A 14,518-nucleotide genomic window follows, 5' to 3' on the forward strand; every position below is an offset into this window, starting at 1 on the left:
GTGGAAATAGCAGATCTACAAGCTCACAACGCGTCGCATCGCGACGCGTTGTGCGCTTGTAGATCGGCTAATTCCACTATCAAAGTTATTTTTTAAGTAGTAAGTTGTCAAATATGTCAGTAATTTCTTTGTATATTTAGGTCATGTGTCATATCTACCATGTACAACTTCAAAGCCTAAAAGCCAAACAGAAATGTAATCATCAATGACAAAAACACAATTAAATCGTTAATCGGCAATTATTTGAGTGACAATTAATCGTCATGTAAAATGTCATATCGTGACAGCCCTACCCAGCAGCCCGCTGAAAAACATGAGGCTCTGCAACAATCACCCCACTTGGAGGACATCATTTCCCTGCTACTCATCATTTCACTCCTCCTCCTCCACCACCAACCAGGGTTGAAAGGGTTACTTTTAAAAAGGAATCCCCTACAGTTACAAGTTACTACGTAATCTGATTATCACAATTTAAAAAGTAACTACTAGTTACTTTCCGTTACTTTTGGATTACTTTTTAGCAAAACTCTCATTAATTAAATAGAACAAGTTTTACCATTGATAACTAGACAAGAATATTGAGCCTATGAAATTAGGAAAAGGACAACATAATTTTACTTGAGCGAAGTGGCAGTACTTTATGCTGATCCGACTTGATTATTTTATAGTTTAGCGTTATAACTTGTAAAATTGATGAGGGCAAGGGGAGAATGTAATCCAGCATGTAACCCCCATCATTCAGATCCGTTACTGTAATCCAGATTACACATTTTAAAATGTAACCTGAGACTTTACAAGTTACCAGTTTTTTGTAATCTGATTACGTAATCCCGTTACATGTAATCCGTTACTTAACAACCCTGCCACCAACTATGCTACTCTTTCCTCCTCCATCCCATCCCAACACCTCGGCTGCCTTCCAATTGTATCCAAGCCTGGGATGACAGACAGACAGGCAGGGTTCCCACACATTTTTACCAATTAATTTCCCAAACTTTTTCAAAACTTTTCCAGAATATTTAACCCAATTTCCAGGACTATATAACGATAATTCAGCTCAATAACAGGTCGCTTACTCCTATGCGCAATGCCCAAAGACAGGTAGTGTATGCCAGTGGTTCTCAACCTTTTCAGGCCGTGACCCCCGAAATAATCATGTTTTAACTGGGCACCCCGGCACCCTGACGAGCACTAGGAGTTGAGGAATTTTGTATTCACGGTTCTATTGTGAAAATAGCAGATCTACATGCTCACAGCGCCTCTCGTTGCGAGGCCTTGTGAACATGTAGATCGGCTATTTTCACAATTTCTGCCTCTAATATTTGACAATTTGGCCCATGTTTAATTTGTCATTTCAGAGGTATTAACAAAATCAATAACCAAAGACAATGCATAGCTATTTTTTCCAGGACCCTTGATCAATTCCAAAACCTTTCCAGTACTGGAAAAATATATTTTCTAATTTCAAAATATTTCCAGGAATTTCATGACCGTGGGAACCCTGGACAGGGAAGGTGTAGTGTGGGGGTCAGTGGGCTTCGGGGGTAGAGAGAGACGGACAGAAGGCGTCAGCAGCTACCAGGCCTAAAACTCACGCCTTCCGATGCCAAGCCGCGGTCTCAGCGATGCATCTTCTTTGTCATTTCAATTATAGATCCTTGTCTGATGGGAAACCGCGCCATAATTTATCTACTGTTTTTTTCTTTCTGCGCTGCTCTGGTCTCTGTTTTGTCCCCACCACCACCCGATCCCCGCTCATCCGTGCATCCGCCTCCCGTTCGCTATTTTGCACTCAGTCATCGTCGCCTACGAGGCATAAAGCTATTTGGAAATGATCCGCCACGAAGGGCCGTTGCCCAGTCAGAAGGACGGGCCCATCGTTAAGACCCATTTAGGCCTAAAATTAGTGGATGCTTTAACTATTAAAAAATAGCAGATATACAAGCTCACAGCGCGGCACCGAGTGCCGCGCTGTGAGCTTGTAGATCTGCTATTTTTGAAAAAGTCATGAAAATGTGTGCAAATCTTTGAATATAATGTCTTTTTTAAGCGAATGTTTGTAACTCAAATTTTGCCTCTGGGGGGTCCCTGGAACTAAATATTTTGAGATGGGGGTCCGTGGCCAAATACATATCATTTTGGGGGTCCTTCACATGAAAAGGTTTGAGAACCACTGACATAGAAGTGTCTCAAGAACAGACTAACTGAGCTCCAGTTGAGTGAAAAGGACCTTTTCTTTGACAATGGCTGGCCAGATTGCTGACATAGAAACATGGGTTTTTCCAAAAAACCTTAGAAGGATTCAAAAGACACTTATAGAATCGGGTCAAAAAATTCTAATTTTCACAATTTTTCAAAAATAGCAGATCTACAAGCTCACAGCGCGGCACTCGGTGCCGCGCTGTGAACTTGTATATCTGCTGTTTTTCAATAGTTAAAGCATAAAATAATGATACACAATAATGTGTACCCGTTCTGAATGGGTTAAGACCCATTCATATACTCCAATGTGACGCGCTGTGAGCTTGTAGCTCTGCTATTTCCGTTGCGTGCTGCTGCTGCGTGCGATGGAGCATGAACTGGGCTTCACGCCCACGGCCTGTCCATCCTCATTTGACCATGTCCGTCCCCATTTGACCCTGTACGACCCTCTTAGCGTGCTGTCTTCAAAGGCAGATAACCTTCAATCACTGGGGAGGCGGAGACGTCAGCCTACGGTGTTGCAGACTAAGGATGGGATGGTTATTGTGACCAAATAAATTGCGATTTACAATATTGTGATAATCAAAATATCCCAAACATTATCCTGGGGTGGAACATTTGCCAAAAAATAGCAGATCTACAAGCTCACAACGCATCGCAATACGACACGTTGTGAGCTTTGGTAGAGAGTGAGAAAAAAGACTATCACCTTATTTCCAGGTCTGTTACTTTTACCAATTAAGTGGTACCAGATTATATGCAGCTCGGCAAATAAAAGGTGAATTGATCCCAGTGCAAGGAGGACGATTTCACGATAAGAGAGGAATATTGTGTTATTTAACATAACAGGGTCCTGACTTCATGGTCGACATTATATCCTATTGTGAAATCGGCCAAGCGCCACAGCGCGCCTGTTAAGTGACCTCTCTAACCTTTAAGAATCCCATAACCGACCGCACCGGAGGGAATCCTCCTCTGCCAGCCTTGAGAGAAACACTCAGTGTGGATGTGGAGACAATGACCCGTGACCAGAGAGAAAATGGAAATCAAAGGCTATGGAGTTCGTGAAGCAACGGATATACAGCACAACCCATGTTCATGCTGTGAGGCTGCCTAATGTTTCAACTGGCAGTATTATGTACTGTACTGTACCACTCCTGGAAAATATTAAAATGAATACATTTCTGATGATGTGAAAACACTTTTTGTTTTGTATCTGACTGTTCAAGCACAGACTGTACCATGGAATGAATTAGGAAAATAGTATCATCAAGGTTTCCATGTTACCCCCCGGCTCCACCGGGCGCGTCGAGCATCGCGTCAACGTCAACGCTGGGAACGCTCCCGTTTTAATCAATGAAGGGTGCTCCACTGCCGACGTCAACGTCGGACGCTCAAATTCACCCCGGTTCATTTTGTGACGCCGTCCGACACCTTAGTGAAAATAACAAACCTGTTTTTTTCTAACCACTCAAACAACGCTATATGTATCGTTGATCAAGGTCCCCCAGGGGTCCCTTCTTGTATCTTCCATATCTTACCTTGTATCTTACCTTGTATTACCTTGTATCTTCCGTTCTTGTATATCACTAGAGCTATTTATTTATTTTTTAGCTCCGGCAGATACTTTTACTTTACATTTTTCAACATGGAAACGATTATGCCGATTATGAAAAATAATCGCGATTATGTCAAATAATTATGATTATTAGGTCACGATTATGTAATAACTGTGACAGCCGCAACCACATGCCCAGAATAGCAACACTGACTGTGGTTCGTGTGGCTAAAAAGTAAATTAACTCAACTTACAGCGTATAGTTTCACTTACAAAGCAAAGATATTGACTGACTGGCTGATGGATGCGAGGGGGGAGAAAAAACAGCCCTGAGTGTCCTTCTCTCTCTGACAGAGTGGCTGTGACACAAAGGCACGACTCCTTTCAGGCACTGAGAGTCACTGCTGCTCAGAGCGAGAGAATAAAAGCACACCACAAATCACCAACGTCAACAGAGCTCAGCGCAGACTGCCTCTAAATCATGAGGAGGCAGCCATGAATGAATGACACAGAGAGAGAGAGAGAGAGAGAGAGAGAGAGAAAGAGAGAGAGGGCTAACACAATTGAGATTATGGAAAAGATCAACACCGTGAATCAGCACTAATGTAATAGCATCCTTATCTCTTGAAGGAACCCCCTTGCAAACTGTGTGTGTGTGTGTGTGTGTGTGTGTGTGTGTGCGTGCGTGCGTGCGTGCGTGCGTGCGTGCGTGCGTGTGTGTTAGGGCATTAACGTGATTTTTGCAAGTCGACTCGACTCAGTAAAAAGTTGAATTGAAGTCGACTTTATCGTTTGATGACGTCATCACATCACACACAACCCACCAATTATTTTGGGGGGTCCCCAGATGATTAACTTAATGTGAAACATTGTTTTCTCACTCAACAGTAATCAAACGAACATAAAGTTTAAGTGTATAGAGGGTATCTTCACATTTCTAAAGTGCCAATTTAAGGACTTTTAATACCTCTAAAATGACATATTAAACTTTGTCCAAACTGTCAAATATATAGAGGCAGAAATTGTGAAAATAGCAGATCTACAAGCATGTAGATCGGCTATTTTCACAATAGAACGTTTTTTTTCTTTTTCCAACTTCGACTTGTGTAATGAAATCAACTGAGTCAACTTGTTGACTTTTTCATTAATGCCCTAGTGTGTGTGTGTGTGTGTGTGTGTGTGTGTGTGTGTGTGTGTTGGTATAAATTAGATTTTAATATCTAGATTATATGTTAGACACCAACTTCAGTGTCACAGTGTCAAGGTTATTCTGTTTTGGAACAACCAACTTATGCATGTGTGGTGAGTGATTTGTTGTTATGTTTAACAGGCCAATCATAAATGTGACATGTCTATTTGTTTGTCTGTGCACACTGAACTATAATTGTAAAATGAATAGACATTGTGTTCAGAGAGGAGAAACCTGATCATTGTACCACTGGACATTATTTTGTACGCTGATTGATTTAATACAACTAAGAGAAAACGGACATTACACTGGTGTGGTCTCTTCTTGTGTGGGAGTGATTTTTTAATCTTTTGGGGAAACTGTATTTATTCTTGTCTTAATTACATGCAACAGATAATTAGCCAGGGAAAAATACCCATCATATCAGTATGTGTGTAGCAGCAGATTGTAAGCAGGACCATAATGTGTTGTAATTTGGTTTTGGTCATTCACTGCTAGCTGGGTTTGGGTACAGATTAGAATGAGAGACCCTTTCATCAAGCGTTGCATAACAAAAAATAACTGCAAAGTTTGACAAATTGCGGGGATGGCAATGAGAGCAAAGTAATAAAATTAAGCCTCGGTTAACGGGCAAAGACAGACCGACAGAGAAACACACACATGCAGATGGCCAGAATGACAGACCAGACACAAACAGGGGTCTTGTGTATGATGGATGGTGCAGATAACAGAGACATTAATCTCATTAATAACAGTCTTCATCACCACAGCCCCAGAGGCTAATGGTGCTAGCATCATTCTCAACGTAATAGACTGGACCACAGGGCCATCGCCTGAGCCGTCCACTGATAGCCATACACAGGGGTGTCGCACCAAATTCTGGGCCCTGGGTACAAGGACTCACTGTGGGCCCCCCCATGAATGTTCTTCATGGGGGGGGGGGGGGGGGGTTACCCATTTAGACTGGGAACGCATTATTATGCATTATTTTGTGCTTTAACTATTAAAAAATAGCAGATATACAAGCTCACACACGCTGTGAGCTTGTATGTCTGCTATTTTTGAAAAATCTTGAAAATTTGTCTTTGAATATTTCAAATCCTTCTAAGGTTTTTTTTTTCTCAGTGGTGATCAAACTGTTTCATGTGAAGGACCCCCAAAATGATAAGTATTTGGCCACGGACCCCCATCTCAAAATATTCAGTTCCAGACCACTACAACAGACACAACTGGTAACATTGGCAAACACTGCCCCCTACTGAGGAAACACACAAACTGCAACCTGATGCAACTCCAAATAGTATCAATGTTTGGAGAATAACCCCCCAAAACAGTAAATAAATATTATATTTGCACAGTGATACAGCGATCAATGGACTATTGAGTTTATGGTTGCCAGCCACCATATTGACATTGTCAATTATTGTGCAAGTTATTTGATACCTTTTGTCTGGAGGTTGAGTTACATTTGATTTCAGCTCCCAACTCTTACCTGCGTTGGCTGGCACTTTGCCAGGGAGTAGAGCTTGAGGGTGTGGCAGGCTGTAGATGGTCACCACGCCAGTAGAGGTCGCTGCTGCCAACAGACCCAGCCTGGGCAGGTATGGAGCCTGACAGAGTAGGAGAGTGTATTAATGACCCCCAGTATCCCTATATGTGGTATACATTATAGTACACCACATACATTATTTACCCTAGGTTTTGCATATCTCTGCTGTTGGGCCGAAACCTCCTAACTCCAAAATGTTCAATTTCAGGAAAATTAGCTCAAGTGGAGTTAGGAGGTTTTGACCAAAGGGCTTCTTACTACTTTTCATTGGTTGAATATTATTTTAACCAACACACAGACGTAAAGGGTGTTCAATAGCCCTGATTTATTCCCAAAAAATCAAAAACCTCAAAAATTGAGTTTGGGCCAGACAGTGACGATATGCAAAGAAATTACTGACAATTTTACACTTAAGAAATCAACATTGATAGTTGAAATAGCCGATCTACAAGCTCACAACACATCGCTTGTATATCTGCTATTTCCACTACTTTTTGAAAGTGTTTGTAACTATATTAACATTTCTCAACATGGAAACGATTATGATGATTATGCAAAATAATTGCGATTACCCCAAATAATTGCGATTAGACGATTCTGTAATAATTGTGCCAGCTCTACTCCTGTGTCTCCTACCTTCCTGGGGAAGGTGGGCAGCTCCCAGGCTCCTGAGGGGCACCATTTGAGCTGCCAGATGAAACCTTTGTCCTGAGCCAGACCGTACACTAGAGATGGACTGGAGGTTGGACTGGGAAAAGAGAGAGGACATTTATGAAATATTTATGAGATTAAAGGTAGTCTAAGACAGTGTTTCTCAAAGGGGGTAGGTGTACCCCTAGGGGTACGCGCCTACGCAGGGGTACTGCAGGGGGTACAGGAGAAAATGGGAATATGTATTTTACGGTTATGGGTAATGACAAAACATTGACAGTCTTTGTGTGAACCTTCTAATCTGTACATTGTAAAACCAAATCAACAACTTGACTAGTACAACTGTTATTATATAAATTGATGAGCTTTTGATTAGCAAAATGCTGTAGTCAGGGGAAGGGGGTACTCAGTTTCAGAAATCAGTATAAGAGGGTACAGCAGCCAAAAAAGTTTGAGAACCACTGGTTTAAGAGATATTCTTTGCGTAAAGAAATGTTAAAGCTCTATTGTCTGAAATCATAATAACATAAGTGTCGGAATACAGATTTTCAAGTCAGTGTTCAGGTTACTACTTTGTCAGCAATTTGTTTCATCACTTCCAATTTCACTTATTGCGACCGCCAGGTCGCAAGTTACTATGAAAAGCTCCACCGGCTGTCTGTCTGTCCGCCACGTCACACTTTTGCCCCTACTCTTATCGCCCCTATCCATGCCAAACTTTGCACACACACTCCTTGGATGGCAACTCACAACCTCCAGCCCTGATTTCTTACATGGCCCTCTTTTAGTGCCATCATGAGGTGATTTTTGCAAAACACATTTTTGGACACTGCTCCTACAGATTTTGGCCTAAAATACACAGTATCTCTAAAGTCATCGAGTCGTCAAAATGGATCTGTCCCATTTCCCATATTCTGTGACGGTCACTTATCTCCTGATTAGGGAGTCTTATTGGTTTAGTCTGTATCCTGCACGAGTTCTCTCTCCTGATTGGATCAAATTGTTATCCCGACCTGGAAATCTATTTTCTAATTACTAAAGAGCAGGAGAGATGGTGGATGCCCCTGTTACTGAACAAACTAACTATTATTATCATCAGTACAACGGCGAGAAAGGAAACAGCATGCATCATGGGACGGATCTGAACCTGTGATGTTGTGTACATCAGGGGTCTTCAACAGGGGGTCCAGGACCCCTAGGGGGTCCTCACAGTTACTACAAGGGGTCCTCCAAATCTTTGTGTGATAGAAACTTGTTTTATATTAACCACTTGAAACCTAGCGTCCATATTCGGAGAACATTTGCCAAAAATAGCAGATCTACAAGCGCTGCGAGGCGTTGTGAGCTTGTAGATCGGCTATTTCCGTCAAAAAGCTTATAGAGGGAGAATAAGAGCAGACTAAGTACAGAGTAAAAGGTCAGGTTTATTAAGTATTGACGGTTCAAGTGGTTAAATATCTGAAAACACAAATTGACTTGAATTCAAAATACACTGACGATTGTGCTGTCAAAAAATTAAACTATATGGAATCTCTGAACAGATTGTGGGGGTCCCTGCTTCATCTCTCTCTCTCAACTAAGGGGTCCTTGGCCTGAAAACGTTGAAGACCCCTGGCGTACATTCTCTGGATGAGTTGCCCCTTTACCTGCTATCATACTCCAGCTTGCCCAGGTCCCACAGCTGAATGAGGCCAGGCCCAGGGTACTTCTTACCTGCTATCATACTCCAGCTTGCCCAGGTCCCACAGCTGAATGAGACCAGGCCCAGGGTACTTCTTACCTGCTATCATACTCCAGCTTGCCCAGGTCCCACAGCTGAATGAGGCCAGGCCCAGGGTACTTCTTACCTGCTATCATACTCCAGCTTGCCCAGGTCCCAGAGCTGAATGAGGCCAGGCCCAGGGTACTTCTCTTACCTGCTATCATACTCCAGCTTGCCCAGGTCCCAGAGCTGAATGAGGCCAGGCCCAGGGTACTTCTTACCTGCTATCATACTCCAGCTTGCCCAGGTCCCACAGCTGAATGAGGCCAGGCCCAGGGTACTTCTTACCTGCTATCATACTCCAGCTTGCCCAGGTCCCAGAGCTGAATGAGGCCAGGCCCAGGGTACTTCTCTTACCTGCTATCATACTCCAGCTTGCCCAGGTCCCACAGCTGAATGAGGCCAGGCCCAGGGTACTTCTTACCTGCTATCATACTCCAGCTTGCCCAGGTCCCACAGCTGAATGAGGCCAGGCCCAGGGTACTTCTCCTTGCTCCTTACCTGCTATCATACTCCAGCTTGCCCAGGTCCCACAGCTGAATGAGGCCAGGCCCAGGGTACTTCTTACCTGCTATCATACTCCAGCTTGCCCAGGTCCCACAGCTGAATGAGGCCAGGTCCAGGGTACTTCTCCTTGCTCCTTACCTGCTATCATACTCCAGCTTGCCCAGGTCCCACAGCTGAATGAGGCCAGGCCCAGGGTACTTCTTACCTGCTATCATACTCCAGCTTGCCCAGGTCCCACAGCTGAATGAGGCCAGGCCCAGGGTACTTCTCTTACCTGCTATCATACTCCAGCTTGCCCAGGTCCCACAGCTGAATGAGGCCAGGCCCAGGGTACTTCTTACCTGCTATCATACTCCAGCTTGCCCAGGTCCCAGAGCTGAATGAGGCCAGGCCCAGGGTACTTCTCTTACCTGCTATCATACTCCAGCTTGCCCAGGTCCCACAGCTGAATGAGGCCAGGCCCAGGGTACTTCTTACCTGCTATCATACTCCAGCTTGCCCAGGTCCCACAGCTGAATGAGGCCAGGCCCAGGGTACTTCTCTTACCTGCTATCATACTCCAGCTTGCCCAGATCCCACAGCTGAATGAGGCCAGGCCCAGGGTACTTCTTACCTGCTATCATACTCCAGCTTGCCCAGGTCCCACAGCTGAATGAGGCCAGGCCCAGGGTACTTCTCCTTGCTCCTTACCTGCTATCATACTCCAGCTTGCCCAGGTCCCACAGCTGAATGAGGCCAGGTCCAGGGTACTTCTCTTACCTGCTATCATACTCCAGCTTGCCCAGGTCCCACAGCTGAATGAGGCCAGGCCCAGGGTACTTCTCTTACCTGCTATCATACTCCAGCTTGCCCAGGTCCCACAGCTGAATGAGGCCAGGCCCAGGGTACTTCTCTTACCTGCTATCATACTCCAGCTTGCCCAGATCCCACAGCTGAATGAGGCCAGGCCAGGGTACTTCTTACCTGCTATCATACTCCAGCTTGCCCAGGTCCCACAGCTGAATGAGGCCAGGCCCAGGGTACTTCTCCTTGCTCCTTACCTGCTATCATACTCCAGCTTGCCCAGGTCCCACAGCTGAATGAGGCCAGGTCCAGGGTACTTCTCTTACCTGCTATCATACTCCAGCTTGCCCAGGTCCCACAGCTGAATGAGGCCAGGCCCAGGGTACTTCTCTTACCTGCTATCATACTCCAGCTTGCCCAGGTCCCACAGCTGAATGAGGCCAGGCCCAGGGTACTTCTTACCTGCTATCATACTCCAGCTTGCCCAGGTCCCACAGCTGAATGAGGCCAGGCCCAGGGTACTTCTTACCTGCTATCATACTCCAGCTTGCCCAGGTCCCACAGCTGAATGAGGCCAGGCCCAGGGTACTTCTCTTACCTGCTATCATACTCCAGCTTGCCCAGGTCCCACAGCTGAATGAGGCCAGGCCCAGGGTACTTCTCTTACCTGCTATCATACTCCAGCTTGCCCAGATCCCACAGCTGAATGAGGCCAGGCCCAGGGTACTTCTTACCTGCTATCATACTCCAGCTTGCCCAGGTCCCACAGCTGAATGAGGCCAGGCCCAGGGTACTTCTCCTTGCTCCTTACCTGCTATCATACTCCAGCTTGCCCAGGTCCCACAGCTGAATGAGGCCAGGTCCAGGGTACTTCTCTTACCTGCTATCATACTCCAGCTTGCCCAGGTCCCACAGCTGAATGAGGCCAGGCCCAGGGTACTTCTCTTACCTGCTATCATACTCCAGCTTGCCCAGGTCCCACAGCTGAATGAGGCCAGGCCCAGGGTACTTCTCTTACCTGCTATCATACTCCAGCTTGCCCAGGTCCCACAGCTGAATGAGGCCAGGCCCAGGGTACTTCTCTTACCTGCTATCATACTCCAGCTTGCCCAGGTCCCACAGCTGAATGAGGCCAGGCCCAGGGTACTTCTTACCTGCTATCATACTCCAGCTTGCCCAGGTCCCACAGCTGAATGAGGCCAGGCCCAGGGTACTTCTCTTACCTGCTATCATACTCCAGCTTGCCCAGGTCCCACAGCTGAATGAGGCCAGGCCCAGGGTACTTCTCTTACCTGCTATCATACTCCAGCTTGCCCAGGTCCCACAGCTGAATGAGGCCAGGCCCAGGGTACTTCTCCTTGCTCCTTACCTGCTATCATACTCCAGCTTGCCCAGATCCCACAGCTGAATGAGGCCAGGCCCAGGGTACTTCTTACCTGCTATCATACTCCAGCTTGCCCAGGTCCCACAGCTGAATGAGGCCAGGTCCAGGGTACTTCTCTTACCTGCTATCATACTCCAGCTTGCCCAGGTCCCACAGCTGAATGAGGCCAGGCCCAGGGTACTTCTCCTTGCTCCTTACCTGCTATCATACTCCAGCTTGCCCAGGTCCCACAGCTGAATGAGGCCAGGCCCAGGGTACTTCTTACCTGCTATCATACTCCAGCTTGCCCAGGTCCCACAGCTGAATGAGGCCAGGTCCAGGGTACTTCTCTTACCTGCTATCATACTCCAGCTTGCCCAGGTCCCACAGCTGAATGAGGCCAGGCCCAGGGTACTTCTCTTACCTGCTATCATACTCCAGCTTGCCCAGGTCCCACAGTTGAATGAGGCCAGGCCCAGGGTACTTCTCTTACCTGCTATCATACTCCAGCTTGCCCAGGTCCCACAGCTGAATGAGGCCAGGCCCAGGGTACTTCTTACCTGCTATCATACTCCAGCTTGCCCAGGTCCCACAGCTGAATGAGGCCAGGCCCAGGGTACTTCTTACCTGCTATCATACTCCAGCTTGCCCAGGTCCCACAGCTGAATGAGGCCAGGCCCAGGGTACTTCTTACCTGCTATCATACTCCAGCTTGCCCAGGTCCCACAGCTGAATGAGGCCAGGTCCAGGGTACTTCTTACCTGCTATCATACTCCAGCTTGCCCAGGTCCCACAGCTGAATGAGGCCAGGTCCAGGGTACTTCTCTTACCTGCTATCATACTCCAGCTTGCCCAGGTCCCACAGCTGAATGAGGCCAGGTCCAGGGTACTTCTTACCTGCTATCATACTCCAGCTTGCCCAGGTCCCACAGCTGAATGAGGCCAGGCCCAGGGTACTTCTTACCTGCTATCATACTCCAGCTTGCCCAGGTCCCACAGCTGAATGAGGCCAGGCCCAGGGTACTTCTTACCTGCTATCATACTCCAGCTTGCCCAGGTCCCACAGCTGAATGAGGCCAGGTCCAGGGTACTTCTTACCTGCTATCATACTCCAGCTTGCCCAGGTCCCACAGCTGAATGAGGCCAGGCCCAGGGTACTTCTCTTACCTGCTATCATACTCCAGCTTGCCCAGGTCCCACAGCTGAATGAGGCCAGGTCCAGGGTACTTCTTACCTGCTATCATACTCCAGCTTGCCCAGGTCCCACAGCTGAATGAGGCCAGGCCCAGGGTACTTCTTACCTGCTATCATACTCCAGCTTGCCCAGGTCCCACAGCTGGATGAGGCCAGGCCCAGGGTACTTCTTACCTGCTATCATACTCCAGCTTGCCCAGGTCCCACAGCTGAATGAGGCCAGGCCCAGGGTACTTCTCTTACCTGCTATCATACTCCAGCTTGCCCAGGTCCCACAGCTGAATGAGGCCAGGCCCAGGGTACTTCTCTTACCTGCTATCATACTCCAGCTTGCCCAGGTCCCACAGCTGAATGAGGCCAGGCCCAGGGTACTTCTCTTACCTGCTATCATACTCCAGCTTGCCCAGGTCCCACAGCTGGATGAGGCCAGGCCCAGGGTACTTCTTACCTGCTATCATACTCCAGCTTGCCCAGGTCCCACAGCTGAATGAGGCCAGGCCCAGGGTACTTCTTACCTGCTATCATACTCCAGCTTGCCCAGGTCCCACAGCTGAATGAGGCCAGGCCCAGGGTACTTCTCTTACCTGCTATCATACTCCAGCTTGCCCAGGTCCCACAGCTGAATGAGGCCAGGCCCAGGGTACTTCTCTTACCTGCTATCATACTCCAGCTTGCCCAGGTCCCACAGCTGGATGAGGCCAGGCCCAGGGTACTTCTTACCTGCTATCATACTCCAGCTTGCCCAGGTCCCACAGCTGAATGAGGCCAGGCCCAGGGTACTTCTTACCTGCTATCATACTCCAGCTTGCCCAGGTCCCACAGCTGAATGAGGCCAGGCCCAGGGTACTTCTCGTTGGCACAGTGCAGGTCGTCCATGCCTCGGTGGCAGGCCAGGGCCACGTACTGCTGATCAGTGCAGCCGTCCGGGCTGGGACACCACTCCATGGCCCAGACGGGCCCTCCGGTGAACATGAGGGCGTCCCAGCGCTCTGGGTGCGGCTCCACAGCCTCAAACCTGGAGGGCATTCAAAGAAACAAGCAGGTAAGTTTACGTGTGCTCAAAAAACAACGAGATAAAATTTCTGGATCTTGGGTTCCTACAAGCCAAAAGGGTTATCGCCCTTTCATGGAAAAAGACAGGGAAACCTAGCATCGCTCAGTGGTTTAAGGAACTGTCTTTGTGCCTTCCATTAGAAAGAATCACGTACACTCTCAAAAACAAACAAGAGCTGTTTGAGAAAATATGGGGGAACTTTATTCAGTATATAAAGGGCAATGATCTTTCCTATTTGATGGAGGAACCGGGAGTGGGGTAGCAGCTTTCTCTCTACAGTCGTTTGTCTGGCCGTGTGGCATAGGAATCTGGATGTTAATGTTATATGTGCTCTTTGTACCATAATTATTTTATATTCTTATGTCGTGTTAGTGTCAGTTTTTTTTTCTTTTTTTTTTGTATATTGTATACTTTTTTGTTTTGTCTGAGCTTTGAGTGTGGTATTTTGTTGTATTGTATATGTTGTCTTGTATGTCTTTAAACAAATGTGAAAAAAAAACAAAATAAACATATTGTTTAAAAAAAAAAAAAAAGTTTACTTGTGCTCAAGTCTAGTCAGTGCCACTCAGTGTTGATTTTGTCGACTAAAACTATGACGAAAAATGTTTGTTGACTGCGTTTTTTCGCTGGCGAAAACGAAATAAAAACTAAGCAGTGATGACTAAAACTAAGTATGTATGTAAGTAAATATATTGACAATTTCGTC

At 46.6% G+C, this 14,518-nt stretch overlaps 1 protein-coding gene across 1 annotated transcript in view; it reads right to left on the bottom strand.

Moving 5' to 3' along the window:
- gtf3c2 (general transcription factor IIIC, polypeptide 2, beta) overlaps positions 1-14,518 on the bottom strand; it is a gene marked incomplete at its 5' end in the record, with an annotated part of 59,238 nt that overhangs the window by 30,981 nt on the left and 13,739 nt on the right. The window contains 3 exons of the mRNA XM_080745059.1: positions 6,442-6,559; positions 7,135-7,246; positions 13,546-13,773. Of these exons, the coding sequence (XP_080601185.1) occupies positions 6,442-6,559; positions 7,135-7,246; positions 13,546-13,773 (458 nt within the window). The remainder of the gene's footprint in view (positions 1-6,441; positions 6,560-7,134; positions 7,247-13,545; positions 13,774-14,518) is intronic.

The sequence above is a fragment of the Nannobrachium achirus genome, assembly GCF_963921795.1.
Source record: "Nannobrachium achirus genome assembly, chromosome: 16".
NCBI lineage: Eukaryota > Metazoa > Chordata > Actinopteri > Myctophiformes > Myctophidae > Nannobrachium > Nannobrachium achirus.